This window comes from Mya arenaria, chromosome 6 (assembly GCF_026914265.1).
Source record: "Mya arenaria isolate MELC-2E11 chromosome 6, ASM2691426v1".
In the NCBI taxonomy this organism is placed as follows: Eukaryota; Metazoa; Mollusca; class Bivalvia; order Myida; family Myidae; genus Mya; species Mya arenaria.
Genome location: NC_069127.1, coordinates 38,458,409 through 38,480,542, shown reverse-complemented (window position 1 = coordinate 38,480,542; position 22,134 = coordinate 38,458,409). Strand labels below are relative to the sequence as shown.

Genomic DNA, 22,134 nt, shown 5'->3' with positions numbered 1-22,134 from the left:
TTTCATTAGCTGACATTTAAATTGGGCAAGGACTAAAGTGAAATGGGCATTAAAAAGCGAATACGCCCATCACACTAGATGAAAACCATGAAGACTGCACTATGTCCTGGCAATGTCGATGATCACTGAATCTTAACTACCATCAGGATGATTGCACTATGCGCTAACTAAGTGCTTATCACGTCCTCATTACTTTCTTATGACTTGAATTTATTTGAAAATGTGATAGTGATTGAGTTACAGTGTTCGATGTATAACTGGCCAATTTTTCATTCATATCTAGCAGACATCGCGAAAACCGTCGGTCCAATGGTCCTGACTGGTAAATTTTAACTCGGTCCGACTAAATTTCTGACCGACAGTTTTCACGACCAGATGTAAAAAATAATGAAGATTTAATCTTTATCAATTATCAAACACCACTTAAAAGTAAGAATAATTTATTTTGTTTAACAAAAAATTGTGTTTTTATCAATGATATTGTCAAATAACCATTTTGTTTCCAAATCCCATGTCGTTTTCCATTCGTGTAGATTTCGGAATGCGTACCGCACTAGGTCAAACACCATGCAGCATTTGCCTCCCTTTGCAATACATTACCATAAATACGAAAAATATAATGTTTACTATTATGTATATATCGCGCGATGTTTTGAATCTCAAAATGATAAAAAAAATTGTCATGAACATTGGAATATTTTAAATGATAGAGTACTAAACAATAATCTTATCCTTTGGAATATGTTGATTATAAAAACGGTACCAGTACGGTCCGAATAATACAAATTGCCAACCAATCAGAATTTTCATTACGATTGAGTGCGAGAGTCAATTTTTTTTAATTCCAGGGCAAAACCTGGCAAACAGAAAGAATAAAGCTCTGTGAACTGTTATTTGTGTTCAAGTTTAACTGTTAAATATCCTTATATGTTTTTAATTCTTGTAAATGTAAAATAAGCAACACACTGGCTTTGAAAAAGCAAATTTTCAAACAAATATTGTCGGACCGGCAAATTTTCTTTATATATCAGAGGCTGTCGGTCCAAATGAACGCGACTTTTTCTGAAGTTTCACAATGTCTGATCTAGTTTTGGTACTGTAAACGGCTGCACTTTTTCCATGAGATTTTGATGTAAAAAATGCCAGCGTCTTATGAAGTTACAAGCTTTTGACATTTTTTCTGAGGTTGATTTCAGGCCGAAATTGGCTCTTCAGAGAAATAAATGGTGAAAAAAATAGTTTGTTTAGATTTATGTTGAAAGGGATGTCACTCACATCATCTGGATTGAGTTTATACGGGTTAAAATGCAGTTGAAGATCGGGATACGGTATATCCTAAAACGTTATTATTTTTAATTTTTATTATTGTAAGATTACAATTATTCAGTTAAGTATTTTGTATAAAAACAATAATTAAACATGTATGTTAAGAAGCATAGCTGTGCACTGTCGAAATATTTTGGTCGGTGGTATTATGATAAGGTGTAAAAAGCTCACACTGCCTTTTAGCAGTTTAACATACCAATAGTACAAACTGTTGCGATAATAGTCTTGTTTTAATCGCACTTTGCCACGTTCTTTATACTTTCAAGTAGGTGTTGACATTTTGAGAAGAAACACGTACAATAAAAGGTTTCTGCTTTACAAAACTCTTTATTCTCGACAAGTTATCGTTTACGATAAACCGTCTGAAAGAATAATTTGCTTTGTATTTGTAACGCATGGCTTAAAATAACTATCGTATTTTTTGTCACTGTCAACAAACATGGTGGCCAATGGTGGCAGACAATTTTAATATTTTTTCAATGTGTCTTATAACCCATAACATGGATTAAAAGGTTTTTTCTCAAGTTTTTCACATATATTTTTGCCTGCATCTTATAATTGATATCGTCTTATAACCAGTCATTTACAGTTTAAAATGAAGTAATAGGGGTGTTGACTCCAGTATTTATATTGATCACTGTTCAGAACCTGACAGTGCATGGTAAGAACCTGGTTCACACATGTCTAAGTCATGTTAAGCACCGAAATAACGTGTTAACAACTGAACAAGGTCTTCTATAACGTGGCACACATGTACTTTAGTCATAGAAAAAGCATGGAGAGAAACTCCATTAACTTATCAAGAACACAATGACAACCTAGAGACAACACAATGAGAACGCTATTCAATTATACTTCCCATGTTTGCACTGGGTCAATCAAGTTCTAACTAGGTTCTAGTAACGCCGAATCTACGTCAATGCCATTGTTAATATGTTCTTATTACATTCTGATTTGACCACGTCCTCACTACGTTATTTTTTAAACCTGTTCAAACATTTTCACATCCATCATAAATGACCATACATAAAGTAAGAATAATTTATTTTGTTTAAGAGAAAATCATGTTTTTTATAAATGATATAATAACCATTTTGTTAACGAATTCGATGTCGTTTTATATTAGTGTAGGTGTATGGAATGTGTACCACACTTATTCAAACACCATGCAGCATTTGCCTCCCTTTGCAATACATTACCAAATAATGTTTAGAAACTCAAAATGATAAACTTCTGTCATGAACATTGTAATGTTTTAAATGACATCCTCACTACGTTATTTTTTAAATTGTTCACAGTTCTTCACATCCATAATGACCATACTACTTCCTTATCGGTATCTACTGCGTTCCTTCTATGTTGACCATGTTCTGACCATGTTCTGACCGCTTCCTGCCAGATTTTTGAGGAGGTAGTGGGACTGTGGCCTAGTGTGATGGGGGCATAAGTGAGTTCTGATTTGACAAAAATAAGCTCATTTTCTAAAAGGTAAATATGACATGAAGCTTTATGATACCTGTTCTTCAAAACCATATTTATCTTATCAAAACAAAAATGACCTTGTTATGGTCAAAACAAGGTGTTTCATTGTGCAGAATAGTGAAAATTAAATAACTTTCCACCAGGGTGTTTTAAAGAATATATGAGATACAGGTTTTAGTCTAATGCAAGTAAAATAATATCCTTTCTGTGAAATTTGGATGAAATTCATCAAAAGAAAAAAACAAGAGCTGTCACAGAGACAGCGCGCTCGACTATTCCGACGCTTTTCAGTGTAAAGTTGAAAAGGTTTGGCGAAACATGCATGGATCACTGTATTAAGTCTCAATTCAATAAAAAAGTAGTTGTTGAGATATTAATCTATATGTGCTTAAACATGCAAAACCTTAACCAGAATTTCTAAGTCGAATAATAAAGGGGCAAAATATATATTATATGCAAGATAGAGTTATCTAACTTGATTAATTAAGAAGGTTGGATGGTTGAGTACCATTGTATAAAGTCTCAATGCAATACCTCAAGTAGTTTATGAGATATTAACCTATGTGTGCTAACATGCATTACCTTAACCAGATTATAAGTCGTATAATAAAGGGGAAAAATAATATAATATGCAAGATAGAGTTATCTAACTTGATTAATTAAGAAGGTTGGGTGGTTGAGTACCATTGTATCAAGTCTAAATGCAATGCATCAAATAGTTGCTGAGATATTAACCTATGTGTGCTAACATGCATTACCATAACCAGAATTTCTAAGTCGAATAATAAAGGTGCAAAAATTATATAACATGCAAGATCAAGTTATCTTACTTGATTAATTAAGAAGGTTGAATGGTTGGGAGCCTGTGTATGAAGTTTCAATGCAATACATGATGTATTCGCTGAGGTATTGACTTAAAAGTGAGTACCTAAGCAAAACCTTAACCAGATTTCTATGTCGAATACAAAAGGGCCATTATCTGAATTTAAAGCAAAAAGTGTTATCTTACTTGGTCATTTAAGTAGAATGAGAACCATTGTATAAAATCTCAATAAAATATACAATACAATACCCTCCGAGGCTAATCAGTGGACCGTATAATTACAATCGCCACATTACTTGGAGTGAAAACACCGCGAAACTCCGAGGAAATCGGTAAGAATCTCCTACTGCATAACATGTATCAACTGCATTTGAATACTATTCTTATATTGTGTGCTGTGCAGTTTGGGATATTTTATAATAGAAATGGACCCTAAATGGCCCTGAGCCAATAAACGAATACACAGGAAATTGTCCCCTACTGTGACACAATTGCAATTAGCAGGAGATGCAAAGCAGAGGATTATCATGCCAAACATTCCTTAAACTAGGCCTAAAGTAATGTAAACGTTATGTTTGCTATGTATATTCAATTAATTTCTCTTACATTTTTTACATTTTAGAAATCAACAAATCAACATTTCGGACAAATTACCAGGATATTTGGACTGAAAAAGTAGCCTCTAGAGTGTTAACAATATTTTCCTTTTTTGGGGTCATGTGACCTAGTTTTTCATCCCAGATGACCCATATTCGAACTCATCTAGGTACTTACTGGGTCAAACATCCTGACCATGTTTCGTGACAATTGAGGCAATAATGTGACCACTAGAGTGTTAACAAACTAAGTGTGGACGGACGCAGACGACAGACGATGAACATTCATCGATCCTTATAGCTAACCCTGGGCCTACGGCTAAGGTGACCTAAAAAATACTATCCACATTACCATGTTACCTATAGATTGCATATATCTGAGTTATTACAGTATAATCCAACTTTTTCCTGACGGGCAGACAGACAAGACAGACAGACGGACAGACTGATGGGTTGTAAGCCTATAGTCCCCTCCTGTGAAACCAGAAGGGGACTAATAACTAGAATGTTAAATATTGTTAAAAATACCATGAGCTCTTGTGGAGGGTAAAAGTAAACTTATACAAAAGCTGTGTCAAAGCATTACCAGTCCTCATCTCACTTTTTTCACCAAATCTCATTTTAAACGTTTTAACATGTCTGATTCTATATTTTACCAACCTTCATTTGTATATTTTACCAACAAAAAAAATAAAATTAGAGGTCAAGTGCCATACAAGTTGTGCTTACTTATGAACAATTAGGTTTATCATATATAGAATGGAAAACCTTTTAAGACAAGGCAATCATAAAAATATTGGAATACAAACAACCGTGAACAATGTCAGAGTCAAATTTAATATAAAATGTAAACTTTATATTATAAGGTTAAGTAAACTTCATACTTGGACTGCAAACGTTTGTGGCGGACTGGTAATTTCCACTCAAGCAAGAACAAGTTCCTTGACCCTCACCACTGGACCATGTACATTGTGAATTTGAGGCACTACAGGCGGAGCCAATTGAACCGATCCCAGGCACTGTACATGCTCCACCTATGGAGGTGCCCTCTAAAAAGATTATAAACAGAGACTGATGTACTTTCTAATATCAAATTATAAAACAGACAAAGCATAATCTTCATGTCAGGCTTCTGTATACTGTTTAATGGCAGATTGTGAGTTAGAGCTGGGTTGAAAGAATAAGGGCTAGTGATGAAACAATTATCGAGTACAATCGACAAATCGTCACTGACAATGCTATGTCGGCGACAATCGATAGTGGTTGTCCAAAATCTATTGCTCAACCTGGGCCTACGGCTAAGGTGAGCTAAAAAATACTATCCACATTACCATGTTACCTTTATATCTAAGTTATTACAGTATAATCCAACTTTTTCCTGACGGGCAGACAGACAAGACAGACAGACGGATAGACTGATGGGTTGTAAGCCTGTAGTCCCCTCCTGTGAAACCAGAAGGGGACTAATAACTAGAATGTTAAATATTGTTTAAAATACCATGAGCTCTTGTGGAGGGTAAAAGTAAATTTATACAAAAGCTGTGCCAAAGCATTACCAGTCCTCATCTCACTTTTTTAACCACTTTTAACCTCATTTTAAACGTTTTAACATGTCTGATTCTATATTTTACCAACCTTCATGTGTATATTTAACCAACATGAAGCTTAAAATTAGAGGTCAAGTGCCATACAAGTTGTGCTTACTTATGAACAATTAGGTTTATCATATATAGAATGGAAAACCTTTTAAGACAAGGCAATCATACAGAAATTGGAATACAAATAACCGTGAACAATGTCAGAGTCAAATTTAATATAAAATGTAAACTTTATATTATAAGGTTAAGTAAACTTCATACTTGGACTGCAAACGTTTGTGGCGGACTGGTAATTTCCACTCAAGCAAGAACAAGTTCCTTGACCCTCACCACTGGACCCTGTACATTGTGAATTTGAGGCACTACAGGCGGGGCCAACTGAACCGATACCAGGCACTGTACATGCTCCACCTATGGAGGTGCCCTCTGAAAAGATGATAAACAGAGACTGATGTACTTTCTAATATCAAATTTTAAAACAGACAAAGCATAATCTTCATGTCAGGCTTCTGTATACTGTTTAAAGGCAGATTGTGAGTTAGAGCTGGGTTGAAAGAATAAGGGCTAGTGATGAAACAATTATCGAGTACAATCGACAAATCGTCGCTGACAATGCTATGTCGGCGACAATCGATAGTGGTTGTCCAAAATCTATTGCTCAACCTGGGCCTACGGCTAAGGTGAGCTAAAAAATACTATCCACATTACCATGTTACCTTTATATTGCATATATCTGAGTTATTAAAGTATAATCCAACTTTTTCCTGACGGGCAGACAGACAAGACAGACAGACGGACAGACTGATGTGTTGTAAGCCTATAGTCCCCTCCTGTGAAACCAGAAGGGGACTAATAACTAGAATGTTAAATATTGTTAAAAATACCATGAGCTCTTGTGGAGGGTAAAAGTAAACTTATACAAAAGCTGTGTCAAAGCATTACCAGTCCTCATCTCACTTTTTTCACCAAACCTCATTTTAAACGTTTTAACACGTCTGATTCTATATTTTACCAACCTTCATTTGTATATTTTACCAACAAAAAAATTAAAATTAGAGGTCAAGTGCCATACAAGTTGTGCTTACTTATGAACAATTAGGTTTATCATATATAGAATGGAAAACCTTTTAAGACAAGGCAATCATAAAAAAATTGGAATACAAACAACCGTGAACAATGTCAGAGTCAAATTTAATATAAAATGTAAACTTTATATTATAAGGTTAAGTAAACTTCATACTTGGACTGCAAATGTTTGTGGCGGACTGGTAATTTCCACTCAAGCAAGAACAAGTTCCTTGACCCTCACCACTGGACCCTGTACATTGTGAATTTGAGGCACTACAGGCGGAGCCAATTGAACCGATCCCAGGCACTGTACATGCTCCACCTATGGAGGTGCCCTCTGAAAAGATTATAAACAGAGACTGATGTACTTTCTAATATCAAATTATAAAACAGACAAAGCATAATCTTCATGTCAGGCTTCTGTATACTGTTTAATGGCAGATTGTGAGTTAGAGCTGGGTTGAAAGAATAAGGGCTAGTGATGAAACAATTATCGAGTACAATCGACAAATCGTCGCTGACAATGCTATGTCGGCGACAATCGATAGTGGTTGTCCAAAATCTATTGCTCAACCTGGGCCTACGACTAAGGTGAGCTATAAAATACTATCCACATTACCATGTTACCTAAAGATTGCATATATCTAAGTTATTACAGTATAATCCAACTTTTTCCTGACGGGCAGACAGACAAGACAGACAGACGGACAGACTGATGGGTTGTAAGCCTGTAGTCCCCTCCTGTGAAACCAGAAGGGGACTAATAACTAGAATGTTAAATATTGTTAAAAATACCATGAGCTCTTGTGGAGGGTAAAAGTAAACTTATACAAAAGCTGTGCCAAAGCATTACCAGTCCTCATCTCACTTTTTTAACCAAACCTCATTTTAAACGTTTTAACATGTCTGATTCTATATTTTACCAACCTTCATTTGTATATTTTACCAACATGAAGCTTAAAATTAGAGGTCAAGTGCCATACAAGTTGTGCTTACTTTTGAACAATTAGGTTTATCATATATAGAATGGAAAACCTTTTAAGACAAGGCAATCATACAGAAATTGGAATACAAACAACCGTGAACAATGTCAGAGTCAAATTTAATATAAAATGTAAACTTTATATTATAAGGTTAAGTAAACTTCATACTTGGACTGCAAACGTTTGTGGCGGACTGGTAATTTCCACTCAAGCAAGAACAAGTTCCTTGACCCTCACCACTGGACCCTGTACATTGTGAATTTGAGGCACTACAGGCGGAGCCAATTGAACCGATCCCAGGCACTGTACATGCTCCACCTATGGAGGTGCCCTCTGAAAAGATTATAAACAGAGACTGATGTACTTTCTAATATCAAATTTTAAAACAGACAAAGCATAATCTTCATGTCAGGCTTCTGTATACTGTTTAATGGCAGATTGTGAGTTAGAGCTGGGTTGAAAGAATAAGGGCTAGTGATGAAACAATTATCGAGTACAATCGACAAATCGTCGCTGACAATGCTATGTCGGCGACAATCGATAGTGGTTGTCCAAAATCTATTGCTCAACCTGGGCCTACGGCTAAGGTGAGCTAAAAAATACTATCCACATTACCATGTTACCTTTATATTGCATATATCTAAGTTATTAAAGTATAATCCAACTTTTTCCTGACGGGCAGACAGACAAGACAGACAGACGGACAGACTGATGGGTTGTAAGCATGTAGTCCCCTCCTGTGAAACCAGAAGGGGACTAATAACTAGAATGTTAAATATTGTTAAAAATACCATGAGCTCTTGTGGAGGGTAAAAGTAAACTTATACAAAAGCTTTGTCAAAGCATTACCAGTCCTCATCTCACTTTTTTCACCAAATCTCATTTCAAACGTTTTAACACGTCTGATTCTATATTTTACCAACCTTCATTTGTATATTTTACCAACAAAAAAATAAAATTAGAGGTCAAGTGCCATACAAGTTGTGCTTACTTATGAACAATTAGGTTTATCATATATAGAATGGAAAACCTTTTAAGACAAGGCAATCATACAGAAATTGGAATACAAACAACCGTGAACAATGTCAGAGTCAAATTTAATATAAAATGTAAACTTTATATTATAAGGTTAAGTAAACTTCATACTTGGACTGCAAACGTTTGTGGCGGACTGGTAATTTCCACTCAAGCAAGAACAAGTTCCTTGACCCTCACCACTGGACCCTGTACATTGTGAATTTGAGGCACTACAGGCGGGGCCAACTGAACCGATCCCAGGCACTGTACATGCTCCACCTATGGAGGTGCCCTCTGAAAAGATTATAAACAGAGACTGATGTACTTTCTAATATCAAATTTTAAAACAGACAAAGCATAATCTTCATGTCAGGCTTCTGTATACTGTTTAATGGCAGATTGTGAGTTAGAGCTGGGTTGAAAGAATAAGGCTAGTGATGAAACAGTTATTGAGTACAATCGACAAATCGTCGCTGACAATGCTATGTCGGTGACAATCGATAGTGGTTGTCCAAAATCTATTGCCCAACCTGGGCCTACGGCTAAGGTGAGCTAAAAAATACTATCCACATTACCATGTTACCTTTATATTGCATATATCTAAGTTATTACAGTATAATCCAACTTTTTCCTGACGGGCAGACAGACAAGACAGACAGACGGACAGACTGATGGGTTGTAAGCCTGTAGTCCCCTCCTGTGAAACCAGAAGGGGACTAATAACTAGAATGTTAAATATTGTTAAAAATACCATGAGCTCTTGTGGAGGGTAAAAGTAAACTTATACAAAAGCTTTGTCAAAGTATTACCAGTCCTCATCTCACTTTTTTCACCAAATCTCATTTCAAACGTTTTAACATGTCTGATTCTATATTTTACCAACCTTCATTTGTATATTTTACCAACAAAAAAATAAAATTAGAGGTCAAGTGCCATACAAGTTGTGCTTACTTATGAACAATTAGGTTTATCATATATAGAATGGAAAACCTTTTAAGACAAGGCAATCATACAGAAATTGGAATACAAACAACCGTGAACAATGTCAGAGTCAAATTTAATATAAAATGTAAACTTTATATTATAAGGTTAAGTAAACTTCATACTTGGACTGCAAACGTTTGTGGCGGACTGGTAATTTCCACTCAAGCAAGAACAAGTTCCTTGACCCTCACCACTGGACCCTGTACATTGTGAATTTGAGGCACTACAGGCGGAGCCAATTGAACCGATCCCAGGCACTGTACATGCTCCACCTATGGAGGTGCCCTCTGAAAAGATTATAAACAGAGACTGATGTACTTTCTAATATCAAATTTTAAAACAGACAAAGCATAATCTTCATGTCAGGCTTCTGTATACTGTTTAATGGCAGATTGTGAGTTAGAGCTGGGATGAAAGAATAAGGGTTAGTGATGAAACAATTATCGAGTACAATCGACAAATCGTCGCTGACAATGCTATGTCGGCGACAATCGATAGTGGTTGTCCAAAATTTATTGCTCAACCTGGGCCTACGGCTAAGGTGAGCTAAAAAATACTATCCACATACCATGTTACCTAAAGATTGCATATATCTAAGTTATTACAGTATAATCCAACTTTTTCCTGACGGGCAGACAGACAAGACAGACAGACGGACAGACTGATGGGTTGTAAGCCTGTAGTCCCCTCCTGTGAAACCAGAAGGGGACTAATAACTAGAATGTTAAATATTGTTAAAAAAAACATGAGCTCTTGTGGAGGGTAAAAGTAAACTTACACAAAAGCTGTGTCAAAGCATTACCAGTCCTCATCTCACTTTTTTCACCAAACCTCATTTTAAATGTTTTAACACGTCTGATTCTATATTTTACCAACCTTCATTTGTATATTTTACCAACAAAAAAAATAAAATTAGAGGTCAAGTGCCATACAAGTTGTGCTTACTTATGAACAATTAGGTTTATCATATATAGAATGGAAAACCTTTTAAGACAAGGCAATCATAAAAAAAATTGGAATACAAACAACCGTGAACAATGTCAGAGTCAAATTTAATATAAAATGTAAACTTTATGTTATAAGGTTAAGTAAACTTCATACTTGGACTGCAAACGTTTGTGGCGGACTGGTAATTTCCACTCAAGCAAGAACAAGTTCCTTGACCCTCACCACTGGACCCTGTACATTGTGAATTTGAGGCACTACAGGCGGAGCCAATTGAACCGATACCAGGCACTGTACATGCTCCACCTATGGAGGTGCCCTCTGAAAAGATTATAAACAGAGACTGATGTACTTTCTAATATCAAATTATAAAACAGACAAAGCATAATCTTCATGTCAGGCTTCTGTATACTGTTTAATGGCAGATTGTTAGTTAGAGCTGGGTTGAAAGAATAAGGGCTAGTGATGAAACAATTATCTAGTACAATCGATAAATCGTCGCTGACAATGCTATGTCGGCGACAATAGATAGTGGTTGTCCGAAATCGATGTCGCTGATGTTACTTCCGGTGACTACGTATTTTTTTGTTTGGTAAAAGTCGAGTAAATGTCAGTTTTTCTTTCCGGTAAATTTTCGTTGAGTTCAACTAAACAAGGAAGGTCACCCTCTTACACAATGCCGTGAATGTAAACACTTTTGTTTAAAGACTTACCAACTCTCCAAAAATTACATTTTATTTTAATTCTTTATGTATTTTATGAAACCTTCTTCAACAAGCTTATTCGTTGAATTGATATCCCCCGCCTGATTGGGCTAAATCAAGGAATGAAGGAAATCAATTGTTGGTGAAATATATATGAGATTGAGTTTGATTGCAACTGTTTGAAATTTTTTTTGTATATAATCAGGGCTTCTAAAAGTTTGGAACCTCAATCGGTCCGGACCCAGCGTCAACATACCTACCTCCACAAAAAAAAGATCCCCCCCCCCCAAAAAAAAAAAGACCGGCTTCGAAGTCCGATTATATAGAAATGTCCGAAGAATTATGTATTATATTTTCGCGATGTGTATTCTGTTAATATGTTTCGCGGTGTGTCAATTCGTAAGCGGGCTTAATAACCATCAAAACCGATTTGTAATTGATACAAACTTTCAAATGAGATTCTCATCGAATTTTGCGGCGTTTCTAACAAGAAATTTGCAACCATAATTAATTGCGGCAGGCGGGAAGCGGCCAGTGACAAAAACTGAAACAGTATTGGGATTTATTTGCTTAATGCTTCTATACAGTGGATCAATATTCAACTGATAATTTTTAATAAACAGATATATCTATATTAATAATCGGGGCTTCTAGCTATAAGCTTGATATCGACAAGGAATTTTTTTATTACATTTTATTAAAATGACGTAAGTGGCCCACTCAGCTTTTAGACTCTGTAGTTAATCAAGCACGTTGCTGTTGATATCCTATATGCTAAGGGCAGGACTAGATTAATTTATTCGGACATAAGCAGTTTGCTATGTGAAAATATATATTTTAACACTTTAATGGATAACTGCAAGCACATTATTAACAAATAATTTGCTTAACTGTGTCTTCTGCGACCTACCACTACACGTGATTGAACCGATTGCAAGCGTCTGCCCAATTAACAAATATCGAGTGTTCAGCGTAGTGGAAAAAGCAGCTGGTCGCGTTGGTCTGATGGTAACTAGGAAACTTTTACTGGGGGTAATTTGAATGTGTGAATGACCAAAGAAGGATTGTATATTTCAATTTCTACAAATTTTACTGACTTGAGACGTTTTGGACCGAAAATATAAAAAATTGAGTAACATCCGGACCGATTTTTTGTCTGTTTTTGACACTGAAATATGTCTGGCCGGATTTTAGAAGCCCTGTATATAATGTAGAATTTAGAATTGACCAAGAAACCTAGTTTATGACTCCATGTTACCCAGTTCCAAACTAATCTAAGATTTCATCAAGGCAAACATTCTGATCAAGTTTAGAGTGTCCACAATTTTTTTTTAAGATTTGCCCAGTGACCTCATTTTGACACCACATGACCTACAAGTTTCAAACTATTCCAAGAATTCATCGAGGCAAACATTCTGATTAAGTTTCATGGAAATTAGAGCAGATGTATTGCCTCTAGATTGTTCCCAAGATTTCTGTAAGATATGACCTAGTGACCTAGTTTTTGACCCCATGTGACCAATTTTAAAACTCTTGAAAGATTTCAGTAAGGCAAACATTCTGACCAAATTTGAACATAACTGACTATTCAATAACAATGTTTGGTTAGGGACACAATTTTTCAAATATTTCACCTACTGACCTGGTTTCTGACCCCATGTGACCCTGTTTCGAACTATTCAACAACAATCAATAAAAACAGTCTGATTAAGTTTCATGAATAATCGATTGCCTCTAGTGTGTTCCCAATATTTTTTCTTAGATTTGACCTTTTCACCTTGTTTTTGACCAATATGACCTTCTTTTAAAACGCATTCGAAATTTAACCCAAGAAAACATACTGAACATGTTTCAACATAATCCGACCAATCACCACCATAAAATAGTTTCGGACAAGATTTTTGAAAGATTTGACCTAGTGACCTATTTTTATCACATGTGACCCAGTTTAAAACATGTCCAAGAGTTCATCAAGGAAAACATTCTGATTAAGTTTCATGTAATTAGACAATACACATAATGCCTTTAATGTGTTTCAAAGATTTTTCTAAGATTTGACCTAGTGACCTAGTTTTTGACCCCATGTGTCCCACTTTTAAAAGCAGTCCATATTTAATCAAGGGGTACATCATGACCAAGTTTGAACATAATCCGACCAATCATTTCCATTCCGGACAAAAAATTCTAAGATTTGACCTAGTGATCTAAATTTTCGATCAGATGTGACCCAGTTTTAAATAAGTCCAAGATTTCATCAAGGAAAACATTCTGATTAAGTTTTATGAATATTCGACCAGGTATAATGCCTTTATTATGCTCCAAAGATTTTTCTAAGATTTGACCTTATGACCTAGTTTTTAACCCATGTGACCCACTTTTTTAAGTGGTCAATATTTCATCAAGGGCTACATCATGACCAATTTTGAACATAACTTGTCCAATCATTATAATGATATGGTTCCGGACAAGATTTTTCTAAGATTTGACCTACTGACCTAATTTTCGATAATATGTGACCCAGTTTTATTAACGACCAAGAGTTAATTAAAGAAAACATTCTGATTAAGTTTCATAAATATTTGACTATGTATAATGCCTCTAGTATGTTCAAAAGATTTTTCTAAAATTTGACCTTGTGACCTATTTTTTGACCCCATGTGACCTACTTTTACAAGTGGTCAATATTTGAACAAGGGGAACATTCTGACTGAGTTTAAACATTTTCTGATCAATATCTACCAAGATATGGTACATGACGGACGGACGGACGGACGGACGGACGGACGGACAGACAACGCCAAAACAATATCCCACTCCCGAAACCTTCGATTCGGCGGGGGATAATAACCTGGCTCTATGGTGTAGTGGGTCCGGTCTTATAACTGTCAATAAGCATTTTAGCGACTCGCTGTCATTTTCAGCAGAGTTAACCTCTTTTTCAAGGATTCATCACCGATGTTGATATATAGGGCTATGTGTCTACCTTGTTTCGTAACAGTTTTCCACTTCCTTGCAATGTCCGTTCTTCCGTGAAGCAATGCAGTGGGTATATATAGCATGTGAAAGTCGCGTGATGAGTACAGACAAATAAACCATCCTATTTTTAATTTTACCAGAGACAACCCCAATAATTCTTATTTGAAAAATGTACAAAACTGCAAAAGATGCCAGTATAGTATCAGTATAGCGTCAGTATATATCAGTAAGTAAGATGCCTTGTATGCTATGATATCAATATTATGTACGTCTTTTGACAATTTTCTTTTTTTCTTGCACTTATATCATCTGGTGTCTAATCCCTTTGACAGTGTTTTGCATCTTAAGTAATACTCCAGACACATTACATTCAATTGGTAAATTTTAAGTATGAAAGGGTCCAAAACTCAGCCAAAAAATAGTGGTATTTATGCCATGGTGTTTAACGTGTGTACCCAAATTATTTTAATGGTAATAATAAGGGTCACTATCATCTCAGTCCTGTCACATCTCCACATCAGTAAAGTTTCCTTGGCATGCAATCAAGTCCTGGGATAAAGTTCAAAATGAATGTTGGACCTTGTGGTCTAGTATGTAGACACCATGGTGATTTACTTCAATTAGCTTCGAAAGTAGAGTACTGCTGTTTCAAGGATCTAACTACAAACTGGTGCATTTCTTTCGGTGATGCTTTGGTAAGTTTAAGTCAGGGACTGGTTTACAGATTTCACATACATTATTCTACCTCAAGACTATGCCAATTTCTGCCGATCTCCTAAATTATTACCGTTTATGAAAACAAAAGTTCTATTGTTTGTATTCATTTCTTACAGTGAAACACTGGCTATAATGTTAGAAACAGTGAACTTATATTTCATTAAGTTCACTGTTATAAACAGTGAATTTTTCAGGATCTTATCGATTGGAAGTTTTGAATTAACCGCAAAAACGTGAAATAAAAACCTATATATTAATGAATACATATGTATAATGATATCATTCATACTCGCTGAACATTGTGTTCCTCCTTGAGCTTGGTAGTGGGTGCTGGAGTCACATGCACAGTTGCCCTCAACACAAATCTCACCAGGACCAGAACAGTCCCCCAAAGTGCAATATTCTCCAATTCCATAACACGTCCTTGCAAGTGACACAAAAATCACCAACTGAAAACAATGATGTTTTAATTAAATTAATCTCAATTTAAATAACACTTATTAATAAAACATAATTGAAGCGTTATTTGAAACATATCAGCGCAATCATTCTATGAGGCTTTGGTTTCAACTCATCATCCTTAGGTCAAGGTGTATTTAAGTTTGACCTTGAAGATAGATTAAAAAAAAATAACCTTACGCATGGACAATCCCACCATTGCAGACAAATCCACCTTTGCTCATGCACGCATATACAAACACTCCTCTGCTTACACACACTTGGGCAAAACCACTTTTGCAATCCATTAAGTTAGAAAATAACATTATTAAAAAAGTCCCATTATGTTTTAGTGATGCAAGCTTATTTGTTTTTTATGTATATCTAAATGACTTCTCTTAAGCCTTTTTACATTTTTTACCAACAAAAATGCATTTTTCGCAATAACAAATGCAACAAAACCGAGAGTTACTTTTTGTTTAACCTACATATAGAGTACATAAAGTCATTACGAATTTTGCATAGTATGTAATTTCTTAATTATACCTCAAATTCTATGTTGCTTTATATACAAATTGTTTCTCCGTTTATGCAACTGAAAACACTTATTATATCATTATTTTACTCAATGAAATCGAAATAAGAGAAAATACAGTTAAAAAATAAACGAGAGTGCCATGATGGCCCTAGATGGCTCACCTGTAAAACGGTTTATAGCACAGACCGTTTTAGATCTGTAGGGCCATTTCGACCCTCATCTGGCACAGATCCAAAAGAATCTGCACAAATGCAGTACGTGCAAACAACCGCTAAAGGGATTATATCAACATGACCTTCAGATGAGGAATCAGATACTTTATCCCTACATAACAGTAATATCCTTGGCGTTCAAGAAATTTATACTAAATAGTGAGAACTGAGATCTGTGACCTAGCTTTTGACCCCAAATGACACATATTTGAACTTGACCTAAAAACTACCAAAACAACCTTTCTGACAAATTTCCAGGATATTTGGGCTGAAAATAGTTTACAAGGTCTTTAATACTCGGACCCAATGACCTATTTTTTGACCCCAAATGACTCATAATCAAACCTGACATAGAAATCATTAAAACAACCTTTCTAACAGATTTCCGGAATAATTGGCCTGAAAATGTTACCTCTAGAGAGTCAACAAGGTTTTTTCAATAGTTGGGCTCTGTGACCTAGGTCTTGACCCCAGATGACCCATATTCGAACTTGAAAATTATCAAAACAACCTCTCTGACAAAATTTCCAGGATATTTGGACTAAAAATGTTATCTCTAGAGTGTTAAAAAGGTTTTTCCATATTTGGGCTCTGTGACCTAGTTTTTGACCCCAGATGACACATATTCGAACTTGACTTAAAATCTATCAAAACAACCTTTCTGACAAATTTCCAGGATACTTGGGCTGAAAATGTGACCTCTAGAGTGCTAAAAAGGTTTTTCTATATTTGAGCTCTGTGACCTAGTTTTTGACCCCAGATGACCCATATTAAAACTTGAGCTAGAAATCAACGAAACAACCTTTCTGAAAAATTTCCAGGACATTTGGCCTCAAAAAGTAGCCTCTAGAGTGTTAAAAAAATGTGACCACTAGAGTGTTAACAACTTAAGTGTAGACGGACGACGAACGACAGACGACGGACATTCATCGATCCTAATAGCTCACCCTCAGCCTACATCTAAGGTGAGCTAAAAAGTATGTGTTTTATGAGGTGCGAACTTACGTCGGTAAAGTCAAGAAAAAATAACCCTTGATAATCAACGCCTGAACCACTAGACCATGTTAATTTCCTTACAAAAGATAGATGTATTGACTTGTTTACACCATACATTGATAAAATCACATGATAATTTCAATCAACCTACTATGCAAAAAAAAACCTGTTTATGCTTATCCAAATATATGAAAATTGTAGTTTTCAAAACGATATTTGAGTGATTATCAACAGTTGCTGAAGGGTTCCAGCTTTTGGATTCTTTAAGTTTTTACACTCCTAATGCTTCATCACACTTTTTTCGTCAAACACAAAAAATGCATAATCATTGTACAAAAACATGAGTGAGTACAAATCTCCAATTTTTCACAAAACAACATGTGAATTTTCATTTGAAAATGTTTAGCATTTCTTTAGTTATTTCTCTAGCTATTCCAGGAACTGCTCAGGTACTGTCTGCAAAGCACTATTCCCTGCCCACTTATCTACCTCTGATTGGCATATAGTAAGTCAGTGATCCAGTTTGGATTTTGTTTGGTATTTCCCAAACATTTCTTTTAACTAAAGCATCGTGTAGACCTCGGGAATTTATCTGATATTAATAATATAAAACTCTATTAAAAAATCGGACGGACGGACGGACGGACGGACGGACGGACGGACGGACGAAGTGCATTCCTACAATCCCCTTCCCACTCCGTGGTGGGGAATTAAACATAGACAAAATAAAAAATCAACAAGAAATGCGTACATTCAACGAAACCAGGGTTCAAAAGAACTTCAGACTTCATTGTGTGATTCAGTTTTAAATGTTTTTTACTATTTTCATCACCAAGGACCTTGACCTTTAACCTAGGGGCCCCAAATGCAACCCCATAAAATATTAAAATTGAGCCTCAATAAACACTTCCTATATACCAAGTTTGGCCACAATATACATGTATGCCAACCCTTACTAAAGTTATTCAGTACCGAGCGTTAATCTATTTTGAGTGACAGTGACCTTCACCCTCGGGGCTATTAAATGCAATTCCTTGAAAGGTCTCTATAAACTCTCCCTTTATACCAAGTTTGGTCACAATATTTCAACCTGAACAAAAATTACTCAGCACCAAACATTTTATCTATTTTTAGTAACAGTGACCTTGACCCTAGGGGCCCATTCGCAGTCTCAGTATAAAAGTTATTAGTAAAATTCCCAACTTGCCCTTATATTTTAACTTGACACAATGTGGCCTAAAACTTTGACCTATAAGTTCCTCAGTCAATCAGGGACAATAATTTGTATTTAGGATAATATGGAGTTATGACACCTCATTGTGTGATAGTCCTGAACAACTGTTTTACAAGTACAGTGTGCAAAATTAACCACTGTTAACTTTTAGCCAATGAGGCTACAGACTCTGAGATTTCTGTAGCCGAGCCAGATCTCAATACCCCACCTGTTATTTATATGGTTAAAAACAAGAAATGATATGTGACAACTGTACAATTTCTTATATTAGGCCGGTGGTGGTTCAATTGGGGAGGGGACTGCTTCTGTCAAGGCACTAGGATTGTTGATGAAATGAAGAATGGAAGTTCCTGTCAACATATGCTGCTTGTGGCATAAGTGACAGAATTTTACTAACAAACATCTGTTTAGTATTTTTTGCTAACTGAATAATACCACAGGCGGAAGTTGCGTTGACATGACCCACTCTATGGCCATATACCCTTTCAAAATTATTTGGAACATGATCATTTATCATAAAACTCTATATACACATGTATCAACCAAAAATTGTAAAGATTTTTTTTCCTAAAAAAATACTATTATTATAATTAGAATATAAGTATTTTTTGAGATTTGTTTTCCTTTGAATTTTGGTTGATATGCCGCCTGTGAATAATCCAAGTTTATTTGGAAACAACAACAACATCCAAACTTCAATATCTCACTATATCATAAAAGTATTGACAGTCTGAAATTTGATTTTTTAACCAACAAGCTCATGATTTCATCACCAGTCGGGCAATCTAAAAGAACTTTTTGGTAGCCGGGTCATTTTTTTGTCGCACTGGCTATCATGTCGCACACTACACATATTCAGTAAATTGAATAACAAGTATTGGTTTTATAACTGAAAATGCCAAGTTGCTTTACAACTTTTACCTGAAGCAGACGAATAGTTGAGCTAAACAGGATTGGGTAGTAGAAACTTGAAATACTCATTGATAATGTGAGTTTCCCAATTTAATAATAAAGTGTAGAGTGATACTCAATTGCAAAGGTCAAGAGTAAGAGTGGTCTACTGGTATAGGTGTCCACCTTTCACCATGTTTTGGGTTCAATCCCCACCAGGGGGGCTTTCTCACACCCTCTCAAAATGGACACCTGTCCTAGGAAACAGAATCGAGTCTGATTCTATAAGCCATCAGCTATCAAACCATCACAATCAAGCTAAAAGAAAAAGTATAAACTAAACTAATGGATATCTTATCTGTATCTCTGTGAAAATATGTTCGTCACTAATAACAAATAAAATCTTTAGCTGAAATGTAAATTACTGGCTTGATTAGTGATTTGATTTTTATCTTTTTTCATTCATCACACAGGCAGAAGTAAAGTTGACATGCCCACTCTATGGCCAAACCAACCTCCTTAAAAAAGAAGTTATTTTTTTTAAAGACCAAATTTAATTGAAACTTGATCATCTATCACAAAACCTATATATACTGATTTTTTAAGGAGGGGGGGGGGGTGTGTGTGTGATCATACGGTTGGTCACGTTAACACAACTGCCGCCTGTGGTCATCCCCACCTTCCTACAATGTACATCCACCAGCTCCGGCCCTTTACATACTCTACATGTATTGTATACAGTTTATAAATCCGTATACAAAACCAAGTTAACCTTTTATGCTAAAATCAGGGCCGCCATATCACTGTACTGTACACTTGCTCATTTGACATTTTAACTGTTTTATGTATATTTTTGTATAATAGTATTGTGTGAACATAATCATTTTTTTTTATATTTCATGTTTTTTTTAATATATACTTTTTAAATAAATTTTTAAAAGTGTTCAAAGAGCACTTAAAGCCAATTATTTGCTGCACTACAGCTGCTGTACAGTCTATGCCGTACATGAAATGTGTCAAACAGATTCAACATCAATACAATGCATTAAATGTTTGCATTTGTTAATTAATGTCTTTTCATAATTTTATTGTGTTTTTATTGAAAACATGCAATTTATTGCAGAAGGATAATAATACAAGAAGGCAAATTTGGTCAATATGTGTGACTGCAGCCCTGGTTTCAGTAAACAACTGTAATGCACCAGTGAATTGTAACCACGGCCCCTCCGGGTCCAGGAAATAGTGGGGACTTTCGGTCCAGCCAACCCCTAGTAAAATCCCCGGCCTTAGGGGACAAATTGCTGGTAAAATCCCTGACAAATACTCTCGCATCGCATTGGTATCCTAGGTAAGGACCATTCCCCGCTATTTTCGGCGCGAAAACAAAACAACCACATTCACTCTGGGCCACCAGTCAATTGTAATCACGCCCCCCCCCCCCCCCCCAGATCCGGGGAATAGCAGGGACTTTCGGTCCAGCCAACCCCGGGTAAAATCCCCGCCCTGCGGCACGAACTCTTGGTAAAATCCCCGCCAAATGCCCCCGCACCCCAGGGACCTTAGGTAAGGCCCACTCGCCGCTATATTTTGCGGGAAGACAAAACCACCGCATTCACCCGGCACGGCGGGGACACCTGAAAGGTTAAAACACGGCACATTTTCCCGGTTATCCCCGGTTTACCCTCAGACCTGGGAGGCCGTGGTTACAATTGACTAGTGCATAACAGCATATTTGATCATTTGAAAATTTCATTTTTTCCCAAAAACAATGATAAATGAACATACCAAGGCAAAATAATGTGCACTTCTCATAGCTGTCATCCGAGTGTCGAAAACTGCCAGAATGGCAATGTTTATATTTGTTATTTCGACCACACCTCTGGTGTCAATATCCAGGTGAAACAATTTCAGTACTGTACAAATTGTTATAACAAAATGTTTATTTCCTCTGACACCCCGAATAGTTCACACGAAATAGTCTCATATTCAATATTCAAGATGGTCGCCGAAACAAGGAAGTTTTAAATAACATTTCTTCAAGTGCATAACTGGATTGAAAAGTTTATAAACTTTTGAAAGCTTCCTGGTCACAGATAATAGTTTTAACACGCTTCAATAATCTTGTCACGATAGTTTGGAGTTGTCGTTCTTAATTGAGCGGCTACACAACACTATAAGTTGATACACTAACAATTTACACAAGTACATAGAATATAGAGTATATAGAATGCAGATCAAATTACATTCACAGATATAGGCATATGCTAGGACAGCTAACATGGAATCCATAATTGATAAACATGCCAAGACTACCTGTCAAATTCTCCACTTTTCATTTCTACACGAGAGTCAATTTCAGCTGCACATGAATGCTATCGTGCTGTGGTTTGGGTCAAGATTTGGAAGAATGTATTAATTTTTGCCAAGAATGACGTGAAGAAGTATTAAGTGGTATACACAATTATTGCCAAGAAAAACTTAATATAAACTTATATATTAAATATGTTTATTTTAATAAGTAACATTTCAATGTTAAAAATATAGACATATGATAACAGATGTTGTTGAAATCGTATGCTTAAACAACCGTTCTATGTTGAATGTAA

The 22,134-nt window shown here is 35.8% G+C and overlaps 1 protein-coding gene across 1 annotated transcript in view; it reads right to left on the bottom strand.

Annotated features, from left to right (window-relative positions):
• The window catches only part of LOC128237775 (neurogenic locus Notch protein-like), a 123,754-nt gene extending 102,158 nt beyond the window's left edge, over window positions 1–21,596 (bottom strand). Inside the window, exons 1-15 of the mRNA XM_052953360.1 lie at window positions 21,314–21,596; window positions 15,509–15,668; window positions 10,979–11,143; window positions 10,496–10,567; window positions 10,000–10,164; window positions 9,519–9,590; window positions 9,023–9,187; window positions 8,542–8,613; window positions 8,045–8,209; window positions 7,563–7,634; window positions 7,066–7,230; window positions 6,584–6,655; window positions 6,087–6,251; window positions 5,600–5,671; window positions 5,112–5,276 (exon numbers count right to left, since the gene is read on the bottom strand). Of these exons, the coding sequence (XP_052809320.1) occupies window positions 5,112–5,276; window positions 5,600–5,671; window positions 6,087–6,251; window positions 6,584–6,655; window positions 7,066–7,230; window positions 7,563–7,634; window positions 8,045–8,209; window positions 8,542–8,613; window positions 9,023–9,187; window positions 9,519–9,590; window positions 10,000–10,164; window positions 10,496–10,567; window positions 10,979–11,143; window positions 15,509–15,668; window positions 21,314–21,349 (1,783 nt within the window). The 5' untranslated portion in view covers window positions 21,350–21,596. The remainder of the gene's footprint in view (window positions 1–5,111; window positions 5,277–5,599; window positions 5,672–6,086; window positions 6,252–6,583; window positions 6,656–7,065; window positions 7,231–7,562; window positions 7,635–8,044; window positions 8,210–8,541; window positions 8,614–9,022; window positions 9,188–9,518; window positions 9,591–9,999; window positions 10,165–10,495; window positions 10,568–10,978; window positions 11,144–15,508; window positions 15,669–21,313) is intronic.
• Between the last annotated feature and the right edge of the window lie 538 nt (window positions 21,597–22,134).